The following is a 25,370-nucleotide window of genomic DNA, read 5'->3' on the forward strand; positions in this document are numbered from 1 at the left end:
AATATAAAAAGTCTACACACCCCTGTTCAAATGCCAAGTTGGGGGTGGGGGGGTGCGCTGTGGTCTGATGAGTGCACATTTCAAGTTGTTTTTATTTCAAAACTTTCTCAAGGCGGCACAACTCCAATTGGATGTCAATGGTAGGTGTACCTAATGAAGTGGCCGACGTGTGTTTTTTTTGTTTTTTGCTTCCCGGGTGGGTTGTGGGGGGCGGGCATTGTTCTCACGATTGGGGCGGGAGAAGGAGCGTTAGCTGCGGGAGTAGGGAAGTAGTAGCGCGTGCGGAACCGAGGATGAGGGGACCAGCACATTTGTAGAAGAGACGAGCTAACCGCATGCTTTCCTGGTACCGGTTCGGTGCCACTTTCGCCGCGGCGATGTTTGCGGAAAGGCGGGAGGAGCATGAGCTGGAGGAGGAAGAGGAGGAGGAGGAAGACTAGACTGTCTGGCAGACAGGTGCGCCTCCTCCTCCTCCTCCACAGTACAGCGAGTGTTCCTCCTGTCAGGTGCAGGCAGCAGCCATGGATCCCCGCAAGGAAAAGCCGCGAAAGCCCATGAAAGCCAAAACGACGAAGCGGAAAGAGAAGAAGCACCGGAGCGGGACATTCAGCCGGCGGAAATCTCTTCGTTCTCTCAGTCAATTCATGGGCAGGATTCTGAAAACTTTGAGCACTTTGGCGCACTTCGGCGAGGGACGGCCGCCGGAGCCCGGGGAGGAGGACGACGACGGCGGCTTCGGTCGAAGCGACACCGGCGGCTTTAAAGACGAGCCCACGCCGGGGGTTCCGAAGGAGGGCGCCGTGAAGAAGAGCGCCACGCTGTCGTCCCACGGCTCGGTCAAGGAGCGGCTGTCGTGGTGTTACGGCGACAAGACCCCCGGCGCCTTGGGACTCAAGAACCACGGAAACACCTGCTTCATGAACGCCGTTGTGCAGTGCCTCAGCAACACCGACCTGCTGGCCGAGTATCTCGGGCTGGAGCAGTACAAGCCGGACGTGTTGGCCCGGAGGGTGAACGGCGAGGCGGCCAGGGGTGAGGTGACCGAGCAGCTGGCGTCGCTGGTTCGAGCTCTGTGGACGCTCGAGTACACGCCGCAGCTCTCTGTGGACTTCAAGGTGAGACTAGTGTTTTAGAGCTTTTCACATATTTGAACTTTTCTTACAACAAGTGGTTTGACTTGTGTGGGTTATCTTTTATATTGGTTACCATCATAAGTATGAGTAGTCTCGTCACGAGACTCCACAGGTGCATCGGGATGGAAGGGGAGCGTGTGATGGGCGTGGTCAAAGCAGGAAGTAGCTCTTTGCATTCCGTAAGATATATCGAGTGGTGGCCCTCGTGTACAAAACAACAGCAAATTATAAAAGCAAACACAAACAACAAAAAACCACAACGTATTAAAATACATACAAACAAATAGCTACACATTCACAACAACAAATAAAAAGCACAACAAATGACTCAACAAAACAACTACTTGGAAGAGGTATTTTATTTTTTTCCATTGATGCTCGGAAGTACACTGCGTATGTTTTATTAGTCAAGTGACAGTGCATCACTTTTTACTACTATTTCTAGTAGGGGTGTGAATTGCCTAGTACCTGACGATTCGATTTGTATCACGATTCACAGGTCACGATTCGATTCGATACCGATTAATCCCGATACGAATTTCTAAGTCGATTGTTGCGATTTTTTTTCATTCAAATTTAGACAATACTAATCAGTAAGCTTGTAGAGTGTAAGATTTATATGAAAATGTATTATTTATTTATCTGAAATTTCAGTCTTATAGAGGTTGTAATCTGTTTCATGTTTGAACAGCATTAAAATTAAATATTAAGGCTTAATGTTCCATTCATATAACATTATTCCATGCTCAAGGTGTGAATCCTAACCCGACGTCAGACGTTTTGTTGAATATTTTTCCATTAAAAATGGAAGTTTAAAAATCGATTCACACACACACACACACACAAAAAAAAAGGCAATGATGATAAGACGTTGAATCGGTAAGACTACCGAATGAACAATTCTGAGCTCTTAAAAAAAAAAAAAACAATTATTGAATCGATTCGAGAATCGCGCGATGTAGTTTCGCGATATATCGCCGAATCGATTTTTTTTTTTAACACCCCTAATTTCTAGTGATATAACCACAATAAGAGAGCATTTGGAATTTAAAACATTACAGTAGCATTTTACTTTTCAAAAAAATTGCATTGATTAAAACAAAGCAAAGTTCCACAACCAGGAGTACTAAATACTCTTTCATTCATGTTATGTTGAATAACTTGAATAGCAGTACTACTTGGGGTTATCTACAGGTTTCTCATAACTCTTGGAAACCAACAATGGCAAAGAGGACTGCAGTGCTTACTTTCTACCACTAGAAACACATGTCTTATTGGGAGTTAATTTCCCATTGGACTTCAGTACTGTATGTGTAAATGTTAATAGTGCTTACACTTAAATATTAATTGGAGTCAGTTGTAAGGGCAGTTAACGATACAGGCAAAACAGGGCCAGCGGCTGTGAAAGGATCGCATACATCGTGTGTCATTAACTTGCCATTATGTGATTAATTGTCCGTTTTATGTACACGTGCAATCCAAGACCGGTCAAATGGAAACAGTGGGTCTGAAGGCAGCTCAGCAACCGTGTCAGGATCTAGCATCAAGTCAGTGCATTCATGATTGTTGCTCTTCTTCGGGGTATTATACGTTTTATTAGGTTGGGGGAGAGAGGGTGTTTGTTCACTCAACTGCAGACATACTTTTTGAATCGTCTTAAACAGTTGTACAATTTATGTTGCGTGAAAGTGAAGTCTAAAACAAAATAAGAAGGACTTTTATTGAGAAAAGCAGAGAAGGGCCTAGAATGGAGGCCGACTGGTTTCTTCCCAAAACACTAATGTGGATGCAAACAATATTGTGGAACGATCACTTAGTCGTTTATTACAGTGTCTTAACATAAAGTGCAGATCATCTTAAAAACTGTGCAAAGAACTAGCTTACAACATGCAATGAGGCCTTGGGCCACCTGAAGTTCACTGACTCTGGTCCAACCGGGCTGGTACAAATTTCCTAAATAGGTATGATGAAATAAATATATATATTTTTTAAATTAGCGTTTTACTGGGCCGTGTACATTTTGTTGTGCATCTTGTTAAATCCTTCCATAAAGTAATGGCTTGAAGTTATAAAGTTATGTGCAGTTATAAAGCCCAGAAAATGTCAAATCTTGCATACTCACATAGATTTTATAAAAAAGTAGTTACATAGAAGTAATATATTCTTAAGTTTTTAATAATACAGCAAGACCACTACAAAATTCCTCAAAAGTTTTAATGTGGGGCCTCGTCCACATTTTAATTCATCTGACTGCTTGCATGTTTCGATAGGTGCTGCTGTTTTGGTCAGCAACAGAGTTCAATGGGGATCATGTACTGAGACAAATAAAATTACAGCATGTTTTTCAGGCGAGAGGTGGGGAAGGCATTTACGGAAGTTGATGACGCACCCAGCAGCTAATTGGGGCCCGGCGTCTATTAGCTGGACGTTCACTATTTGAGGAAAGAGGCAAGAGGACCATTAGGGACCCAAAAGCACTGGGCTCCCTCTAGGTTACATCCACAACATTATATGTATAGAGAATGAGACTGTTAGAATCTTTAAAGATGCATTTCACTCCCCAGTTAGCCACAAGACCATAAAAAGGTTTACCTAAGCAAAAAGCCCTAATTGGCTGTGACGTGACAAAACTGTGTGCTTAAAGGCATTGCAGAAACGCCACTCAAGCACACAAATCCCACACATGAAGACTTATTCAAGAGATTGAGAATTGAACCCAAACTAAACTTTCAGACCTGAGAGACAGACATGCTAACCGCTACTGACACTTGGAGGCAAAGTTTGTTTTGATTCAATGTAATTTTCAACTTCCTCTGACCCATTTCCCTATTCAAGAGTACAGCTTGGGCATGTGATGTCGTTCACATGATGTTTTATGACTGAACTTGTTTGCATTACTGTGACTGATTTATACACCAGTTATGTCGTTTCGACCTGACTCACCTGCGCGACTCACCGGCACGCCGAGGTGGTTAGGCTGCATTCCTCGGTAGTCATGTGGAGGAGGGAGAGGACACTCGCACTTATCAACTCCTACTCTACAGCTTGCTCAGCACGCAACACAAGGGGATCTTTTCAAACTCGAGGCCATTTAAGAAGTGGTCAACAAAGAGCTTTTCTTGCTCGGGCTGTGAAACTGCCGCCCCTCTGGGCTTATTGGATGACGGCAAACCAGTTCTCTCACAAGTTGCTGGGAGCTATAAAAGACTTGATATACGTTGGACACGCCTCCATATTTGTACACAGTACGTTCCACAAGGAGTTCTGGATTTTGAATTTAATCTTCGTAAGAATGGAGGTGTTCCAGGGTCAAACTTCTACCTTCGTCTAAATTACTATTGGCATGTGTTTGGCATTTTCGCAGCAATTATTTCAAAAGAAAAAAAAAAACAAGTGTGGCAGAAAGTCACTATATTTTAAAACACATCCGGATTAACCACATTTCACGCTTTGACTTTTTGGGGACCCAGAAAGATTAGCTTCAAACTAAGCCAGCATCATTATGTGCGTTATGACTTGTTTTTACATTTTAGGGTGTCTAAACTTCTCCACTTGTGCAAAAAAAAAAAAGATGCGATGTGTAAAATATTAACAGCGATTAACTAATTTTACGCTGCTACAAATATGCATATTGACCAAGCTTCCACTTTTTAAATACATTTATTGCTAGCTCGCAATGTACATGCCAATAAAATATGTGACCTTGCTACCAGGGTGGACATTTTTGTACGGTATATGGACAACATATACAAAAATAAAATGAATTGTTTTATCAAATTAGTTGTTGTGGACAATAAAACCATATTTTATTTAATTTTTTTTAACATTTAACCACTTATTACATACACTGTAGATGGAGCGTTGTGTGCGATGTGCCAAAATCACATATGTCCAGTGAAAAAAATTGGCACACAGTAAAGTGAAGGAAACACATTTTAGCGACTTATCATACTTATACAGTGTGCGTGAAAATGTTTAGCCACTTATAATAAGACTCCACACTTAATCATTCTGCCGAGTGATTCTGATAAAGACCCAAAATGCACTTGATAGTGATGTTATTGACCCAGTTGTTTCCAAATCTAAACCAATTAGAAGTCGACCAGAAGCGAGTGTGTTGGACTCCGCTGTCTGATGAGGAACGGTGATAATCAGCGCAGTGCAATCAGCCCATGTCTTTGTGTCTAACCTTGTCACCTTGGTGCACCTCATTTAAGGCACTGTGACAAAATGGTGGTTACTGTGAGTCAGTTCTATTACCTCCTGCGCTTAATGCCTGAATGGGGGCACCCACTTGATCCTCTCATTACCGCAGGCTACAATAAAGAATGATCAAGGATGTGGATGATTTCCCAGATGGAATTGTCGCCTTATTCGAAGGAGAATGAGATGATTTCATTTGAGCTTAACGGTGTGCGGTGCATGAGTCATGAGCCTTGTCCCGCACCAAGATGGATATTTTGGCTGGATCACCGGGGTACCTGCTGGGTCTCTCCTCTGCATCGCTAACGAAAACATGTCCTTCATTTCCCCTTTCTTGCCTGGCCTCGCCCCATTTCACGGACACAGTGATTTGTGTGTTTGTGTGTCTGCTCACACGCTGAGTAAAGCTGGAGGGAGCGTTACTGTAGCAAGTGCATCTAGCCTAGGAGACGAGGATGAGGAAGAGGAGGCCCCATGCTGAGATGTCTCCAGTGGTGTATACTAAGAGCCAGGGAAGGAGGGTGAGGAGGAGAGGGGCATCGCTTGTAAATAAAATTGTGGCCCTCCCTGTCTTGTCTCCATAGTAAAGGAAGGACAGGCATCCGTGAAAGCTGCTTGTTACCGCAACATTCCTCCTTAATTCCTCAAGTGTAAAATTTATGTTCCCAAACTCCTCTTCAGTTGGAGGCAACATGACTTGAGAATTCCTCAGCCGCTTGATGAGTTCCTTTTGCTAGCAAGTCGTATTTTTCTCATAAATTCAAGCTGACTAATAGGCATTTGTTGTTTTTGTTGTTGTTGACCTGAAAGATGTGCAACCTTTCGATGGCCTCGTGAAGATGGACTTTTTTTGAGGTACAAACCACCTTTTTTTTTTTTTTTTTTTTTTTTTTTTCTTGCTTTGACTTGCAAGCTCATACTTGAGATAGGAGCACTGTTAGTAGCAGGTGACTCGCTTCACAGCAAGCAGCAGTTTGAAAGGTATAATTAATACATATTCTTAAAAAAGAGAGAGACTTCATGCTATTTATTTCACTTTCAGCTGAAAGTTACTGCCAAACCAATCATAAAACAAAGGGAATTACACATCCTTGTGTATTTAAAGTAACCACACAGACTCTGCTACTTGAATGCTAGCATACAAATGGAAAGTCTAAACACATGGGTTAACAATTAGCATCTATATGACGTTGTATGATGCTTTAAGAAACAGATGTTGGAATTTAATTGTTGGGAGAACTCATGTAGACAGACAATACAACTGCTCACATGCATATATTCTTGATCATTTCCAAAGAATGACTAATTTTAGTGTTGTACCGTTGACTTAAGATGAGTTGAGTTTGTTGTGTTTGGATTCTCAGTGAACAGTATATCAGTCAGGCGTGCACACCAGAATGAGCAGCACAAGTGAAGGAGAAAGTATGACAAAAACAGTGCAATTCTTTTTTTTTTAAGTTCCAATTAATTATGTAATTGTGGGATTGCATTCCCACATACGTAATTGTAATTTTTATTCTCCACACTTTTTTGCTGTGTAACAACTCCGACACAATACTTCCGATTTACGCTGTTCAAATTTCAACTTGCTTCAAAAATTCACGCCTCCCGGGGTATACATCGTCTGATTCCACATTACTTACAGTATTCGCACAATTTAACGTTAAATATCAACTTTTCCCCATTCATTTTCAATGGGACAGACAGTGAACTTTTTCTAAGTATCGCTTTCCACGCCCACTTCCATACATATAGCTTATCATCATTACCAGGTGTCTGATACTGCTCGGTGGCATATTTGGTAAAGTGCATTGTCCAGTAACTAGGAGGTCATAATTTCACAATTTATCTCTCAATTTACTTCATAAGCATTCCACATGCATTCAAATCTTAGCATTCAGCTTTCAGTATTCCCACGCAATTTCTCCAGAAATTGCACTTAGTCTAGGTGCTGTATGGTTTTATTAAGTATGATACCATTGCTATTTTTTTTATGGAAAAAAAGGCATTACAGAGTTTTTTATTTTTTTTATTTTTTTTTTGTGGGGGAGGCTTTACCAGTTAAATGGGAGCGTTAATTTCCTTAAGGAAACCTGCTTTTGAGCATTTTGAGTTAGGAGCATTGTCCAGGAACAAATTAAACTCATATCACAAGACACAACTGTATAAGAAAAAATAAATAAATCATGTTTCAATCTTCTAATGGCCCTTTCTTTGCATGGCACCTGCTTGGCTCAACACTGCATAACCAGGTACTTCTGGCCACAATTTCTAGTTTGATTTCAAACGTGTTGAGCTGCTCCTGTTTTGGAAACACAAACCACTTGTCTGCCAGATTCACTGAAACATTTGAGGTTACAAGGCTAGAAATGACAAACACACACTAACACATTAGCATTTTCTGTTGCTGCATCTTTGCTGTGGCTTTGGATTATGTCGCACAGTATCCACATAACTGCAGAAAACACAGGAGATGCTTCTTTTCCTTCATTCTTGTTTGTGTACGTTTTTGTCACTGATATGTTCACTACTGTGTTTTTTGGTGGGTCTCGTGGGGAAACTCAGCCATCCATCCATTTACTCAACTCAACTAGAGCGCAAATTAGGTTCGCGAGGGAGTTGAAGCCTGCTAACTTTGGATGAGAGATGGGATGTACGCTGAACTGGTGCACAAACCAATTACACTTCGAGGAAAAACAACTATTCACATCCACACAGTGAGTGGACAATTTAGTTTTTGGAATGTTTGAAGAGCAGCACCGGAATAACATGTAAATGCCATACAGAAAGACTGTTGTCAGGATTCTAAACCCGGACCTCAGAACTCTGATGAATATGTGCAACCCACTATTTTACTGTGCTGCCCAGGCTGAAAAGCAACTCCAATAAGCCATTTACCAAGCTGTTCCTGGATGGACCAAGACATTTTATTAATAGAACATTGTGTGGTTGAAAAATCTTTATCCTGTTGCATTGCACTTTAATAGAATGCCAGATGAAATGATGGAGTAAAGCGACTTATTTTTACCAAGTTGGTGTAGAGAAAAGGGTATAGGTTTGTTATGCCAACAACATATTACAGTGTGCAAATACTGTAAGACTGCAACTCCTTAAATCCAGCCATGTGTTACTCAATGTTTACACACCAGAGAAGGAAAAAAGGGTTTTTAGCGAGGCCTCTATAACAAGCTTTGCTGTGCCTCTCTACCACAGTCTGGAGACTAATGAGCAGGTCGTCTAGTTAGTATTTCTGTTGCTGCAAAATAAACAAACTAATTGTTTTTTCTCATTCTGAGAAGCGATCCATTCATTACAAATAGCAGCTTTTTGAACAAAAGTCGAATATGTTCCCCATAAAGGCTGCTTAACCTGAGGCTATGAGGTAAAGGTCTTCACATACAAACACAGAAAGTGTGTTGAAACAAATTAAGATGATTCCATCTTTTGAGTTCTTGTTGAGTAATTTGTCAGGTTGAGAGACGTCAACAGTGTAATTGTCTAGTATAGAAGTTGCAGAAAGTAGTAATGTTCATTTTGGTATTAAGCTTACTGTAGCTTTTGTGTTTATATATGACCTTTTTCACAGCTGCAATTTTGACATAGAAAACCAGTAGATGGCAGGAAAAGTAACGTTAGCAACAAAAGGCAGAAAATAAAGATTACCCAAAAACCTTGAGTGGCACATGGGCCAAGGAAGGGCCATTACATTTTGGTGACTATATGGGTAAAAGTACTGATGATCTAGCTCCTTGTCATAATTGAGCCCTTCAACAAACTCACATTTTCAGCTTTTGCTAAGGTTGTTGCACTGTTGAGTGATATTGAAGTTTTTATATGGGTTATTAAAAAACCGCTAAAACATCAAATCTCATCCAGAATGCTTTACTTCATTAAAGTCTGATGTAGTCAATTATAACTATCAGTGAAAGCATGTACCTCTGTGCAGAAATGCTCCCAAATTACATGAACATCCAACATTTTCAACTTTGACATTGTCGATTCACTGCACATTTGATGCTGATTAAATCTGTAGGGATGACGTGTCGTTTTATTGGTTAAGTGTTGCCGCACATTAATGGGACTTGAAAACACAGCTCGTGGCTTTAACACTGGTGGGCCCAAAGGGTTTTTAACAACAGGCACTTCTTGTGAGAGTTTCTGTGGCGAGAGGGGCGCGGATTCATCTTTTTCACGCTTGAAGGGCCGCGGCTCCGTGAAGCTCGAGGAGCTCAGGCGAAGAGATGAAGAGAGGTGTTTGAAGTAGTCTCCTTTGTTTGGGGAGAGGGTGGGGTGGGGGGGGGGGGGTGCAGGAGGTGTATGACAGTGACGCAGGCCAACACTGATGGATTGTTTGTCTCATCCTGCCTCACCTCTCCTTCAAGGACCTCTCATGACTGAGAATGTTTACAATGTTTGCACACACTAATCTTAGTGGTGGATATGTGCCACCTGGACTGTGAAGCGCGATTGTTTGTCTTTTTTTTGTCTTTTTTTTTTTTTAATGGAACAGATGGTGCTGCAGGAATTTTTAGCAGTATAATTACTTATCTTTTTATGAGTAAACAACAATTAGTATAGTTGCATCAGACAAATGCTGGAGGTAAACTCATTGTGATGGTAGCCAATACATGTGATGTGTCCAAAATAATATGAATTACTGTAACAATGCTACTGTGCTTTACCCGAGTGGTGAGGAGAGCAGGTCTGCCCCACAATAGGGAGGTTCTGGGTTTGAATATTGACTCATTGCTGCTTGAATATTCTCAGGGATCACTGGCTTCTTTCCACATTGCAAAGAAATGCATGGTAGGTCAGGTAAAGACTAAATTAGGTGAAAATGTGAATAGCTTGTTTATACAGTGGAACTCCACATACTCACATTTTGGCAATTTTTTTTTTTAGTTAGTTAATTACATATCAATTCATTTAATATGGGCATTTTAAAAAGTTTTTTGTGTTTAAATACTTTTTTTTTTTTTTAGAACTTTTGTTTTTTGCAATTTTTTTGCAATTTTTTAATTTTTTAGTTTTTTTGCAATACATTTCAGTAGCCATCAATTACTGAATACATAGTCCCGTTTACCCCATGAATAGTGGGGGCACTGTGATTGACTGGCAACCAGCTCAACCGCTCCAGTTATCTGCAACGCTAATAAATGCTGTAGAAATTGGATGGACGAACTGACGCGCAGATGAATGGATGGATGGATGTGTACATTACGTTTCGCTTTGACAATCACCCAATTTTTATGTATTGCCTGTATTATGTATTGCCTGTGGCAATCAGAATGCATTAGTAAATTGATTGTTGAAAATGTTGCCAAATTGATTGTTGATAGCAAATGAAGCAAAATGAAGTGAACTACTTCAACTAGGTTACTTGCAAAAGAAAACCAAATGGGTGTCACCTATGGGAAGGTAAGCTTTCCAGCAAATCCTTGTACAATGTACAATGGTTATTTCTTCCATGAAAGTTTCATGGCTATTTGAAGACACTGCACATTATAGACGGTTCAAGGTGTGTGATGAGGTCGTTCAGTTTCATGCTCACTATTATTCCAAAACGTTGCGTTGGATAACACAAGAAGAAGCGAGCAGAATACAGACCGGAAGGCTCATAAATAGACGGGTGCTTCTCAAAGTGAAGTGTTTCAATCACTTGTGTGCCATCTTCGAGCCCTGTAACACTAGATCAATTCACTCAGGCAGTCAAACGGAAGAACCATAAGTGATAATGTTGGGGTAAAAAAAAAAAAAATGAAAAAGGAATTTGCAAGGTCAAGTTTTTGAGTGAGTGATTGTGTCCTCCGGACACACCTGTGGAGGGAAGCTTGGTTATTAGTGTGGCTGTAAGTGGTCCTAATGTTTCACTATTGCCTGACGCATTGGAATCTATCCCACTATTCCAATACTATGCCTCTAATACTACCCCAGAAGCCACCGAATTTGTAGGGGTGACTTCTGTCCCCCCCAGTCGCCCAATTCGGTGTCGGTATGATGTTCTAAACCTCGCTGATATATGGGGTGACCAAGTCGTTGGAGCTTCAGTTGTCACACAAAATTATCTGATTGTATGTTGCCTTGTCGCTGTGTAAATGCACACACAGTTTCAATAACAATCCGCTGTGTTTTGCCGTGTAAAAGCCAAAGGCCCATTTTATTGTGTTCCCATCATTAGGAGTCGCAGAAACATCCAACCCGACACATCCCACTTTTAAATATGCCTTCTTTAGAGCACATTGTGCATATTAAAGATGGTAGTGTGAACTCCAAATGAACCATGGACTAAATTACAAGGTGAGGAAAATGATGAGGGGACCAAACAGAAGCCTCCCCCCCACCCCCACACTCTAGTAATCGTGCCCTCATATAGTGCGTTCCCCTTGGGTTTGTATTAATTTGACGAAAGACCATTCCATCTTCCATCTGTTTCGTCCGTTTTCAATACGGCAAATAAAACTCACATGGTGTTCTATCACAGGCACAGCAGATGGTCTCTTAGCCTGGCAGCAGCTGCGACTCCACACAAGTACTGCACACTCAAATACGCAAACACCCGTTTAGTTTGGTACTTTAGTGTGCCCGACCAGCAACCAAACAAACTGTGGAATAAAACATAGAATTCATATTGCTGCTGGCTTGATCAACATTATGCAAGAATGACTTTGTACCTGTTAGACAGCAGCAGTGTTGTCATTACATGTTAAAGCAATTGCACATTGCTTTCAATAGAAATTGCTTGGAGATGAAATCAAGGGATGGAATGTTCCACTGTTAAGACAGCAACAGAGGTAGCCGTTAACACATAATTGTCAAGGGATCAGACAACACAGCAGCACACTTTACACCGCGACTTTTGACATGTCATGCCCCTGATTATGGAACCAGCATGTTGTCGACAATCATTGGCTGGGGTGGTATTAGTGTCTGTCAAACAAGACACGACCCTGTAGTTGGCTCAGATCAAGGCCCTCATGTTCATTCTTGGTACAAATTCACTTTTTTTTTTTTCCATTTGAATTGCTCAGTGAAGTCAGCTCAGTATTCCCAAGTTCATAACAAGAATGTCATGGTTTAAAGTAAACGATTACACTGTGATTCTATGGAACATTCTCTAATTGGATATTAGAAAATGTATATGCCTTGGGTTAAAACAATCTGAATTTCATCCAAATTCATTCACTTTGTGAATAATGTTACCCGTTTTAGAGTTCATGCCAGTTATGCCGCTGTCCAACTATGATGTCTCCATTTTATGCACAAATGGTAAATGGACTGCTTTTTATATAGCGCTTAATCTACACCACATGGTGCCCAAAGCGCTTTACAATGCCTCATAAAAATTGTTTGTATTATGACTATGATAATGAGAGTGATATATGAGGGCAATACATTTGTCCAAATTCGCAAAGGAGATACTCATGGTACTCTTATACTACTGTGCTTTTCCAAACAAGACAAACAGAATGTGGATGTTTTCCATGTATCTGGGGACATGGTGACCATAACTCTAAAACTGGTGTGATTAAAATCAGAACCTTTCCACACTGTTATCATTCCTGAACCAGCCTCCCTTTTATGTCCTTTACTGTCTTACTCTGGAAGACATATTTTATATATGTATTTTTTTTAGGTGCCTGTAAAGTGGAAAATTTGTGTGTTTTGTAAATATGGCACCACAGAGAAGAATGTTAACAAACAACCCTGCCAGATATTTAAAGATTAAAAAAAAAAATCGGCAACTATATCAATGAATGAGGCATCAAAATGGTGAAAAATTAAGCCATTGTCTCTGTCTCTGGCTTGTGATTGGCTGGTTCACATAAGATAAGGACTACCGGCTAACCACTCACGATAAAATTTTTTTGACGTGATTGCATCTTCCGTCGTGTAGCATTGCAGCTCCACGGCTGGCTGGCTAGCATGGCGGCTAAACAGCAACCGCTTATCTAAAAGTCATTAGTCGTCACCTTGTTATAAGGTATATAAGTAGGCATGAGACAAGACAAACTTCTGACAAGTATTAATAACATAAAAAGGAGTACAAGTAGCGGCACGGTAGTCGAGTGGTTAGCACGTCCGCTTCCCAGTTCTGAGGTCTCCGGTTCGAGTCCAGGCTCGGACCTTCCTGGGTGGAGTTTGCATGTTCTCCCCGTGCCCGCGTGGGTCTTCTCCGGGTACTCCGGTCTCCTCCCACATTCCAAAGACATGCATGGCAGGTTAATTGGGCGCTCTGAATTGTCCCTAGGTGTGCGTGTGAGTGTGGATGGTTGTTCGTCTCTGTGTGCCCTGCGATTGGTTGGCAACCAGTCCAGGGTGTCCCCCGCCTACTGCCCAGAGCTAGCTGAGATAGGCGCCAGCAGCCCCCGCGACCCTTGTGAGGAATAAGCGGTCAAGAAAATGGATGGATGGATGGAGTCCAAGTAGTATTTAACAGAAGACATACCAAGACTAAGCTATGCTAAACTAGCGCTAAGCTATGTTAAATGTAGTTACAAAGCACCAAATTGATGCTGTACAATTTACATACAAGTCTCGCTGGAACTACATTTAATACAGCTGAGAGAAATTAACTATGAACAGAAAATTAATAAGTGTCTAGAGAGAAAATACAGAAAATCTCTGAATTCAAAATCTGTCCGGCTCTTGCATTTGCTTTCAGTCCCTCCACCTGCCCCCCCATCTCTCCATCCACTTAGTCGGGGTGTCTTCCTGGTTGTGAAGCTTATTTGCAGGCTGTCAGGTGTGTGAGTGTGTTCTCCCTCCAAGACTTTATATTTCGATCCCAGGAAAATGCCAGATTCCGTCACAGTCGGATGCATGACTCATCCCGCGCTCCTCTTTGACTCATCAATTCCTATCGCTACCTGGAGTTACCACCACCTAGGAGCTTATGTTTTCATTGCGTTGTTAGTTAGCAGAGCAGCAAATAGTGATTTTGACCAAACTTTGGTGATTAGTGGTACTGTAAAGAATATAATTAAATATATGCATCTCTCCATTTGAAAAACGATTCAATATGTATCTCGATACATGCAGTGCTATATGATTCAAGGACGGTTCATTTTAAAGTGGAATTATTGGATTTGGTTCGAGTCACTGGAATTACTCCTCAAACTCTGTTAACTCGGTCTCTGTATGATCTTGACTACAACAACCCTACAGTCCCTCTCCAATGTCTAAGCCTGAACCAGTTGTTCCAAAGTATACGGTATATAGTTTTCTTCTTGTTTACTGCATTATGAAACCACAAATTGCCAACATTGGTCATGAGATGTTCTTGTTTTCCAGAGCATTGTAGCCAAATACGGCTCTCAGTTTCGGGGCAACTCGCAACATGACGCCCTCGAGTTCCTCCTCTGGCTTTTGGACAGAGTTCATGAAGATGCCAAAAACCCAAACAACAACAACAGTAGCAGCAGCAGTAGCAACAACACCAAAGCCAACGTCAAGGTGAGTCCAATTTGACCAGCTTCATTTGCTTCTTCCGGTGATTGAATCCAGTTTGAAACTAGATTTTACACTGATATGATTGGCTGTATTGGACTGGCCAATCATTTGCATTTTATGGACCTTTTATGATCAGCTGTAATGTCTTAATTTGCCTGATCCAATCGATGTCATCATTGATCGGTTTCACAAAATAAGTTACAGCAGCAGTGCTTCTTTCCTGTGGCAGGTCATCACAAATGAATTCTGTCAATTTATGAACTTTCTTTTGTTGTGCTTCCCTTTCTGGTACACTGCTACATTATTTAAATAGAAATATTGTTCCATCTTGTGGTGGGATCTACAATCTTTTTTTTTTTTTTTTTTCTGGTATCAGCCCCCAAATTCCTGATCCTTTAAAGCCATGAAATGATTTTATGAGAGGATGAATGAAGAAGCCTCTCATTTAGTTTATCTTAATGCTGGTGGTGTCTGCAAAATTTCTATCGCTTAACCTTGCTCTTTGAGACCAGCTCAACTTAGCGAATGAGTAGGGCAGACACATCATGACTTTGTTTGAGACCTTTTATCATGAAATGAGCCGATTGACAATAATATTTAACTTTGTGGCAATACACCAATGATTGGAGAACAGGTCAATGTGTTCTCAGTGGGAGTTGGGGCAACAGGAAACACTTGACAAGCATGGCATTTCTTCAATACAGGGTTTTCTTTTCGATATTCAAAGCATCCCTTCTCCCTGATAGCAATCTTGAAGCCAAATAAACATCTTAAGGCCGTGGCTCTCATTAGGCTGCCAGTGCTATAATAAAGCCGGCTTTCCTCCACTGAATCTACCATGCAGAGACTGGCTTTTCATAGTCAGGATCATCTCGGATTTATTTATTTATTTATTTCAATATTGATCCGCTTTGTAAACAGATTTCATTGTATCATTCAATAGTGTCATTGTCCATATCCTGTTGATAATCTGACAATGTCGGGACTCCAGCTTTGGACCCTCATGCTGGGTCCATGCGATGGGTAAACATTAGCTATGTGCCCATAACCTTCATATGCTGAATATTGCAGTGAGCGCTAGGGCTGGGCATTTGCCTAAATGACCTGCTCGTGTTTTCAAATCCAATGAGCCGAGGCGAGAAACAATATATTACATTTTATAGAAGATCTAGTTGATGTGTATTTCTGAATTGTTTTGCCTTGGCAGAGGTTTCTCTTTACTATGTGCTATCTTTTGATATTGTCAATTTGTCATACATAAAGTCAGACCCATAAATACAAGGATCAAAACAATGTTCATCTTTTTTTGTTTTGTTATTTTGAGCATGTATAAAATAAAGGACCAACTGTTAAGTACACTTGTGAGAAATGAAAAAAAGAATTCACACAAACATACAAGCAAAAGATGAAATGCCACAGGATAGAAAGTAAAACCGTAGTCAACGTCAACCCGGTCACTGGTCATAAATTAGATTTATAGTACATATTTGAAAAGTAGGAAAAAGTATAAACTTGTCTCTCAACACTACGGCAGTGGATTTGAAATGAAGAAAGATGTGCTTCAACTACAGACTTTGAGCTTTAATTTGAAGGTATTTACTTCCAAATCAAGTGAATGATGTAGGAAGCAGAACAGTTTGACACCATATGCCTCCCACATTTGAAAGGACCAAAAGTAATCATGGGGCAAATTAACAATCATAACTCAAACTTTCACTTTTTAATACTTGGTTGCAAATCCATCGGAGTCAATTACAGCCTGAAGTCTGGAATGCATAGGCACCACCAGATGCTGCATTTCATCCCGAGTGATGCTCTGCCAGTCCTCTGCTGCAACTGTCTTCGGTTCCTGCTTGTTCTTGGGGCATTTTCCCTTCAGATTCATCTTCAGCAAGTTAAATACATACTCTATCGGACTCAGGTCAGGTGACTTAGTCATTGCATAACATTCCACTTTGTTGCCTAAAACATCATAATTTTTTCACCCAGTAATATGTTACAAATTAAATTATGACTCAGTTGAGTTATTATTTGAGTTGTACAAAGCACTTCAGTCTTTGTTTGATGTGCATCTTCTGCACACCACTTAGTACGTACACCCCTCATTAAATATAATTGTAAGAAGAGAAAATGGGGGAATTGTAATCTATTCTGGTAGTTTTGGGGGTTTAAAGTAATTTAGTTGAGTTACCTGAATTACCTAAATTTTTGTTGTTTTGTTTTAGCAAAAAACTTAGTTAAATCATCAAATCAGTGAAAACACGACGCATTCTTCTGTAAAATGCAAACAGTTTCACTTGGATTGGAACACATGAATCAATATCGTTCTTTATGTATTTCTCTAGGGATGTGAGGGGATGATTGCATTTTAATTTCCCTAGTTGATCAAAAGGCATTCAATTGTGCTGTTGTGCAAGAGTGGGTAAAAAAGTTTATCCGCTTTATCGATGGCTGACCAGTCTGGGCCGGCGGTACGCGACCTTGATGCCAAAGCGTGCTGGGATAGGTTCCAGCCCCACGTCCCCCGAGCCTGAACGTGATGAGCCGTTTAGCGAAAAGATGGATGGGGATGCAACTAATGATTTATTTGAAACCCCACTAGGGTGACTCAGATGGTCTGTGATTTTGAGGTGTTGATCTATATCTGTAATTTTCTAATATTGTCACTGCTCACTGTCGACATTTTAATTCACTAGCGCTATCATCATCCATCAAAGACATACTATCAAACATGATGAGTGAAAGGGGGATTTATTACAGAGCCACAATTTCACACTTTAAGCCCGTCTGCCACTGATGTGTGGCTTTGTTGGTTCAGTGCTGGATTGCATTATGCTGTACACACATTGCACCGGGTAACAGGAGCAGTGGCACCAGTTTCACAGCTTGGCCCAGCAATATTATGTAACAAACACAAAGGCAGTTCAGTAAGGTTAATATTATGTCTTCTAACGGGATCTTGCTAAACCTGCTTGGTTTCCCTCCCCTTGTTTGCCTGGCAACACATTTGTAGCATTCTTCAGCAAGCTCGAGTCAGACAGCAACACAGTCACAGCTTTGTGCACACTTTGTAGTTTCTGTCACTTGGAATTGAAAAGCTTGGCTGATCAAATATTAGACTGTGTAGCCCCAAGTGTAGTTTTATTGTACAGGACGGAGTTTGTTTAAAAGTACTTCTATTGGAGATAGTTTGTAAACTGGATGAGCTGTTAAAAAGTTTTTTTTCCAAGTTCATACAAGATCGACCCCTCATTCATAACAAGTAAGCAAAATGTTTTCTCGCCTGTTTTCAGTAACCTCAACAAAATACCGCACATGGTTGTCAAATGGATAAAAAAACCAAATACGCAAAATGAAATTTGGTTTTGCTCCTCATACACCCCCACGTCAGTCACAACTGCATCATTCAACAGCGGTGCCGTTTATTGTTTGACATTTGCGTAATTAAGTGTGCACAAACCAGCATGTGCAGCTCACGCAACCTCTGAGAAAAAGCGGGCTTCATATTGTTCTTTGTATGTAACGTAATCTGTTTTTTTCCAGTCACTGATTGCTCAAGGTAAGAAGGTAGGTTTTGATTGCTGTTAGTGTTAAGTCAGAGGTACTGTTAATAATTTCCTATCAAAGGTAGCATAGAGGAAAAATTCAAGGATGCCTGTTGGATAGATGCCTTTGCTTGATTGGAAATGTGTCATAGTCTATTACAATTAAAGTTGAGCTTTTTGGCAATCCAGTAATGTGTGGCACCGCAAACACAACACTGATCATCATCACTAAAAGTACACCAAAAATGAAGCCTGCATGGTGCTAGCAGAATGTTTGGGGGCTTTCTTTTATTCAACTGGAACTGGGGGTGCTAGAGATAATAAAACAAAACAAAACAAAACAAAAAAAAGAAGCTATGCACACATTTTGTGATGTGCATTACCACCACCTACTGGACTGGAGTGGAACAGGTTTTGTCAGGATGTGATCAAACAAGTCAGACTTGTCTAGGACCGTTTGGCCTTGGCAAAGATCTGCACTCAACTGAATGTCATTCCTATTTAAGAATTACATTCGGCATGACTGCAGCTGCTTCAACCCTGAAAGCCGGAAACGTATCTTTTAAACAGGTGGAAGAAAACTTGGCAGAAATATCCTCACATTTTTCTAAGAACAGAGCAGGAAATGTTTGCTTTTGTTTGACAGTGGCATACATCTTCACAGAGCGCCCACAAAGTGAACACAGAGAAGAGTTACATTCAGCCTCAGGTCCAGCGTGAGTTCTATTTCAAGCGAATGCATTTAAGAACTGCACCATCTCATCCCACTGGCAGCTCAGTGGTTTGCCAGTGCAACACCACACCAGCGTCCAGGCATTATGTATGCATTATTCCGTTTTAAATGTCGATAGTGCTTTGGCCCTTTTATGCCGCAGGGGGGGTTAACTGTGACGGGATGGAGGGGTGGAGGGTTGTAATATTCTGGCCCCCGAAGCCAAATGCGGAGACTTTGAAAATCGGGTCACTGAAAAACGCGGTAGAAGCAGCCAGCGAGGCCTCTTATCGACATGGACAGAAATAGTGAGTTTGATAGCTCTCCATGAGAGTTTGGCCCGTGTTCTCCAGGGGAGGGAACGGCGAGAGGGCAAATGTCGATGAATGAGACAAGTCAACTGACAAGCAGCAGTGTTACATACTGGTGTGTGCTGATGCTTGTAAGCTGTAACCGCATCAATGAGCTGAAAGACAGAAAGCAAACAGTTTGCAGTTCGTTTGTTGAAAATGCAATATAGCTGTTAAAACACAGTTAATGTGTTCTTAATGCTAGCAAAATTATTTACTTTAATTGTCCTTTCATTTTAGTGTGTGGCCACATTTTTATAATACTACCAGTGTTATTGACCACTAATGAGGTGGTTTAGGGTTATTTAGGGTTTAAAATGTGTTCCATCAATCAAGCGATCTCATGCCCAGCCACTCACCAATGACAGGTAAACTCAGAGAAGCATAACCTTGCCTCACTTGGCCAGTGTCTTGATTGTAACTGCTTGTGGCATTTCTGAGATGCCGCAAATTCCTACCGATAGAGATGGAGAGTGAGAACACTTGAAAGAGACAACCAAGGGATTCTTTTTTTGCCGTTATAATGAAAGAACAGTTCAAACTGTTGTTCTTATTTTTAAAATGAGTGACAAGGAAGAATGATGAAAGCCAACGTTTAGAAGGTGATTTTGTAAACTTTTTATCATGGTGAAACAGTCTCTGGCTGGAATGGACGGGTCACGTAATTCCCCTCCCCATTGCCCTCCTACCCTCTTCTTAAGGGATTAAACCAGGACAAGTCTGGAATGGAAGAAACTTTCAAATAAAACTGGAGCTTTGTGAAATTACTCTCAGCATACATTTCTGCCTTCTGGCTTCATCCAAGATTCACTTAGCCCATTCAAGTATCTTTTTTTTTTTTTTTAAACCTACTTTCCTGGCATAATGTCTTGACTTATCAGCCAGTGAGGGATGAATGACTGAATGCTTCTCCTCAGACCATCACTACTTGCAACTTTGCTGCTTGCGGTTGTATGATATGGATGCTAGTGTGGGCTTGGATGCATATATTGCACAGTAGATTGCTCTTGTTAACATTGACCTTGGACTAAATCAATGTGTCAATTCTCACAAGTGTCAGTGGATCTCCTTGGTTGACTTAATGAGTGTGATGAACGGCTATGGTTAACATTTAAATTTTTTGGGTTAAATTTATAGGATGCAGATTATCTTTTTGGAAGAGCTATTTCAAATGTACTTTATGTTGAATAGAATGTGGATAAACCTCACTGCACGTTTAATTTAAAAGGTTAGCAATCTTTTTTTTTTCTTTTTTTTTTTTTTTTTACCCCAAAAGTAAAGTATGTTTATCTATGGTAAATAGCAATTCGGAAGTAAAAAATCATTGAAACATTGATTTAGACAATCTTGTAAATCACTGCAAATACTATTACTGACTGCAAATCTGATATATCTAACCGGACGGGAGGAATCTGCAGCGATCCGACCCACCTGCTGTCGATGAAATGCCAACACGGCAGGGAGATATGAAAAATTAAACATATCTACTCATGTGAAAAGAGACAAGGAACAGTTTGAGTTGCAACAGTCCCAAAGATTTTTTTTAAGTTACCTGTGGTAGAGGTAACACTGAGAACCTTCACTAAAACTTACAAGGATAAAAAGTAGTTTTGAAATACCATCCATAAATAGCTTATCCATGCCATTTTGCATAATATATTTAGGACAGATTGTCCTAGCTGTGTGATATTATTGTCCTTTTCTCTATTAGCCCTGTTAGGAGTAAATGTAATTACTTTCAAAACAATTAAAACCAATGACTGATTTTGTTTCTGAACTGAACATACATCTAATGGGAAACAGTTGTGTAGCATTTAAGGCATAAAATAAGCTTCATTAAGCATCACTGACTGGTGTAATAGCCAATGGTCTGCATCATTTAATTGCTGTCTCCTTGGCTTTCTGTTCAATTAACAAGATAATCTCTCTGGCAGGATTTGTTGTTCAACCTCAGAAGTCGTTTTTCAAAGTTAATTAAGTTAGACAAATTTCTCTCCCCGGGAAATGATTAAATGATTAATTAAAGAGAGCATTTAATTGGCAACATGCTGCCGGTACAATGGCGTATGAAAGATATTGCATCTTTGTGTCAATCAAAAGTGAGTAAGAATCCACTTGATAAAGCTGAATTTTAGAGAAACCGTTTGTAAAGTTGGTGGATATTAGGTGAGACCTTAAGATGATGGATTTGGTTTTGTTATCAACCAATACAGATTATTGTGAGCTGTCATGAGGACGAGTGCTCTCAAACTGTATTTGAATGTAAATCAGTTGGGTTGAAAAACCTGTACGTTGTTGATATACCATGCAACACAAGTAGATAGATTACATTAACAACCAAATTGAGAGCAGTCGGTCACTGTACCTCTCTCCCCTCTGCAGGAAGAACCATGTCCCCACAAAGGTTGGCCCCATTACACTCATCCAAGTGTCTCACTCGTTTCAAATGCTCATACAGAGTTGAAAGAATACAATTGTTCAATGTGGCTTTCAGATTCAGAGGCAAGGAATGTGACGAGAAGAAGGCATGTCGCTACACCTCTTATAATACAATGGATCTACTTGCCTTTCAAGTCAAGTATAAAGAATACAAAGTTCTTTATAGTGCTTTTCCAGGAAAATAATTTAGTAATTTTCTGAAAACAGTGTCCTTGTATTAACCTTACCTTGTGTTTGCTCTCTCTATATGTGTGTGGTTGCTCTGCCCTGATCTTTTCCTGGGTTATTTTATATGCATGCATGTATGCATGTGACCCCATTACAGTGGCCACTGTAAGAGTGGGCATCATTGACACTCCACTGCCAAATAGCATTTACCCGGGAAGGCTTTTAACGGATGATCCAAAGTCCTGGAAGGAAATGTTTAATTCAAGCAATTGGTATTTCTTTAAATAGACATTTGGAAGATGAGCTTTTGTGTCCTCACTGAGAGAAGAGTAGACAGACTTGATTGAAAGGAAAGAAAAGTAGATGGATGGGGGTTGGTACTTACTGTGGTCCTTTTTTATCCACCCCACCATCGCCTGCAGCCCTTATTTTTTTGAAGACATTTTAGGCCTTTCAATGAATCATAAAACCATAGCAGAAGCTAGATTTGTTTTTAAGTAAATAGAAGTGAAATACTACTCAGGTACAAATGTGGTATTCCAGTGACTATTTCCAAAAATAAATTGCAACATTTTTCTACTTGCTGCTGCTACTTTACTTTTGGTTCTACATTTATCGCAGCAGGAAAGTAAACACGAATTTAGGGTGAAGGATCTGATGTAATACTCTCTCATATAGTGAAGACAATTCCTTTTCCTACATATCATCTTCACAGTAGTCGATAAATCCTCTTGCCCACAGTCATGTGGACCTGGGTTATTTTTACACAGCATATTTTTTCTGTGGGCGACGTTTAGAGGTTGTGGGTTTGAATCCGGGCTATGGTATTTCTGTGTGTTTGGAGTTTACATGTTCTCCTTGTGCTTGCATGGGTTTTATCTGGATACTTTAACTGGAGACTCTAAATTAGAGCTGGATATTGTTAAGAACCCCGCAATCCAGTTCACTTTTGATTCTTTATGATGTGATTTGATTCAGTTTGATATAAATATTTGCACAATGCTGTTGTAACCTCAAATAATATTTCCCATGTCCTGGAAATTCTGTTGATATATTATGGACTGGTACAGCTTACAAAATACCTTACTATTGTCTATTTCTTGTGTTCTGGATTTACAGGAGAATCCATGTCAACAAATTTAAAACTTGAAGGTGCTGGCATCAAATATTTTTGCTTGCTTTTGTCGCTATATTGTTGTGTGTTGGTCGTGCGGCTTTTGTCATTCCAATGCGACACACACAAAGCAATTGGTCAGGAGGTGAATCGATTCAGAGGATTTGTATTATTGCGATGCATCTGTTCGCCATCGTTGTTATTGCCACATTTCTAAAAGTGACGTTATTTTAGTGGTGCATCAATTAATCTATTACCAAATTAAACAACAATGATTTTGATAATCTATTAATTGGTTTAGAGACCTTGATTAACTTAAAATTGCCCATCTCCTCCAATTTCAGACTCTTAGCAGTCAATATTGTATTATTTACATAGTCCTCTATAAAAGTAGACTGTGTTCAATCAAAATAACACATTTGCAAGCATCTTCTTTTCACATAGGAAAACAATGGATTTTTCCTGACATATTACAGACCAAACTATGATACTGTACACTATTACTGTACAACTTGTTTCATTTTTCCCTTGTAATGTTCCTCTGCTTATCTATAAAAAGATGTCACGCTGGATTTATAAACCTTCTTTAAAAACTGCATCTGATTTGAAGATTTCCCTGTCCTAACCCTACAATGACACATTTTATGTTGATGTGAATGACAAAATCAGCCTTTAGCCAAGAAGTTGTTTTTGCTGAGGGAAAAAAAAAAAAAAAAAAAAAACACGGATAAAGAAACTTGATTGCTTTTATTTGTACCTTTTTGTCTCCCTTTACCAATTGTGACAGGCAAGGAGCGAAAAGGGATGAAATATCCACAAATTCTAAGTAGCATTTCTCTCAATTTTTTTTTTCCCACACTCATTACTGTCGGTCATCTGCTGTGTTGATAGCGGAACTGGTCCTGCTGGTGTGCTTACGAACTGCTACCAAGACGCAGGTTGGTTTTCTTGTTTCATTTACTGTTTATTCAATCTGCCACACCCGCATTACCAGGTTTGTCTGTATTAACACTACACTTAAATGGTTGTGATTATCTGATGCTTGTGGACAGGTGGAATGGGATAATAAAATGCAGCCTAATAGATATGTATTACTATACAGTTAATAGACATTGAGCCATTGATTCGTATTGACTTAAATGTGCATTGAATTATTCTCTCTTTCTCTCTCTCTCTCTCTCTCTCTCTCTCTCTCTCTCTCTCTCTCTCTCTCTATATATATATATATATATATATATATATATATATATTTTTTTTTTTTTAAAGTCATTTTAGAACTGTCATTTTAAAACCACAATACCGTAATATTTTTGCTTACGGTTATCATACAGAAAATCTAATACAGTATATCGGTCCATGCCTACTCTCAAAGCAGGAATAGGTGTTGGTGCTTGACAGTCCAAAAGCTCCTCTACAAGTTGTGTATATTGGCTGCAGTTGTGAAGTAATTCATACCAGGATGCATCAGCTGTGTTGCGAACTTGCTACTGGACTTCCTGAATTACGGACAAGTTGCACCAAATAAGGGTCATGCGTTAGGCACGCATTAAAAAAAAAAAAATCAGCTGTTTTAAAGGGATTTACATTAACATTAATTTCAATTTCGATTTTGTTAATGCATAACAAAAAAAATGTTTTTGGGTGGGTTAGAATAGTTTAATTCATTTTAGTGGAGAAAATTGGTTTTATGGACAAGTAAATTGAATCACAAGCTTGTCCACAGAAGGAATTAAACAAGTCAAGATTTAGCTGTATTCCAAATTGTTTGGCTTTGCAGCCTTCACTGTTTTCTAACATTGGGGTGGATGGCTTTTACCCTTGCCAAGTCTGAAGAATATTGGGAGAGAATTGAGACCAGTGGGCGCTGACAAACCCCATGAAGCCAATGACGAGTGATGAACTACAAGCACATTTTTATGACAAAGAATCTATGAAGATCAATCAGGCTACGTCAGTGCCTTCAGGCAACATCTACATTGCTGCTCCATATTCTCTTCGCAAATTAAAGGTCAGCCGAAATCACATACTTGAGTTGTTCAGTCCTCTTGAGAGGCTAATCAATCCTTTCACTCGTCACAACTGATGTCCTCAGATTGTTTGGTCTTGTATCGCTGGCAATGAGCCTGTCCACACTGGGCCAGCTCTCTCCCATGCTTGCCGAGCCTGCGACTCTTGTCTGAGGCTGCCTAATTTCTTTTCTTGCCTTTTGTTTTTGGCCAGACAGACATCTCCATGGCAACAGCCAGAGTGGCAGGT

General features: G+C 40.1%; 1 protein-coding gene across 1 annotated transcript in view; it reads left to right on the forward strand.

The window, feature by feature from the left end:
- The first annotated feature begins 242 nt into the window (after window positions 1-242).
- usp43a (ubiquitin specific peptidase 43a) overlaps window positions 243-25,370 on the forward strand; it is a 64,018-nt gene continuing 38,890 nt past the window's right edge. The window contains exons 1-2 of the mRNA XM_077525650.1: window positions 243-1,115; window positions 14,628-14,789. Coding sequence (XP_077381776.1) covers window positions 522-1,115; window positions 14,628-14,789 — 756 coding nt within the window. The 5' untranslated portion in view covers window positions 243-521. The remainder of the gene's footprint in view (window positions 1,116-14,627; window positions 14,790-25,370) is intronic.

This window comes from Festucalex cinctus, chromosome 6, assembly GCF_051991245.1.
Source record: "Festucalex cinctus isolate MCC-2025b chromosome 6, RoL_Fcin_1.0, whole genome shotgun sequence".
Taxonomy (NCBI): domain Eukaryota; kingdom Metazoa; phylum Chordata; class Actinopteri; order Syngnathiformes; family Syngnathidae; genus Festucalex; species Festucalex cinctus.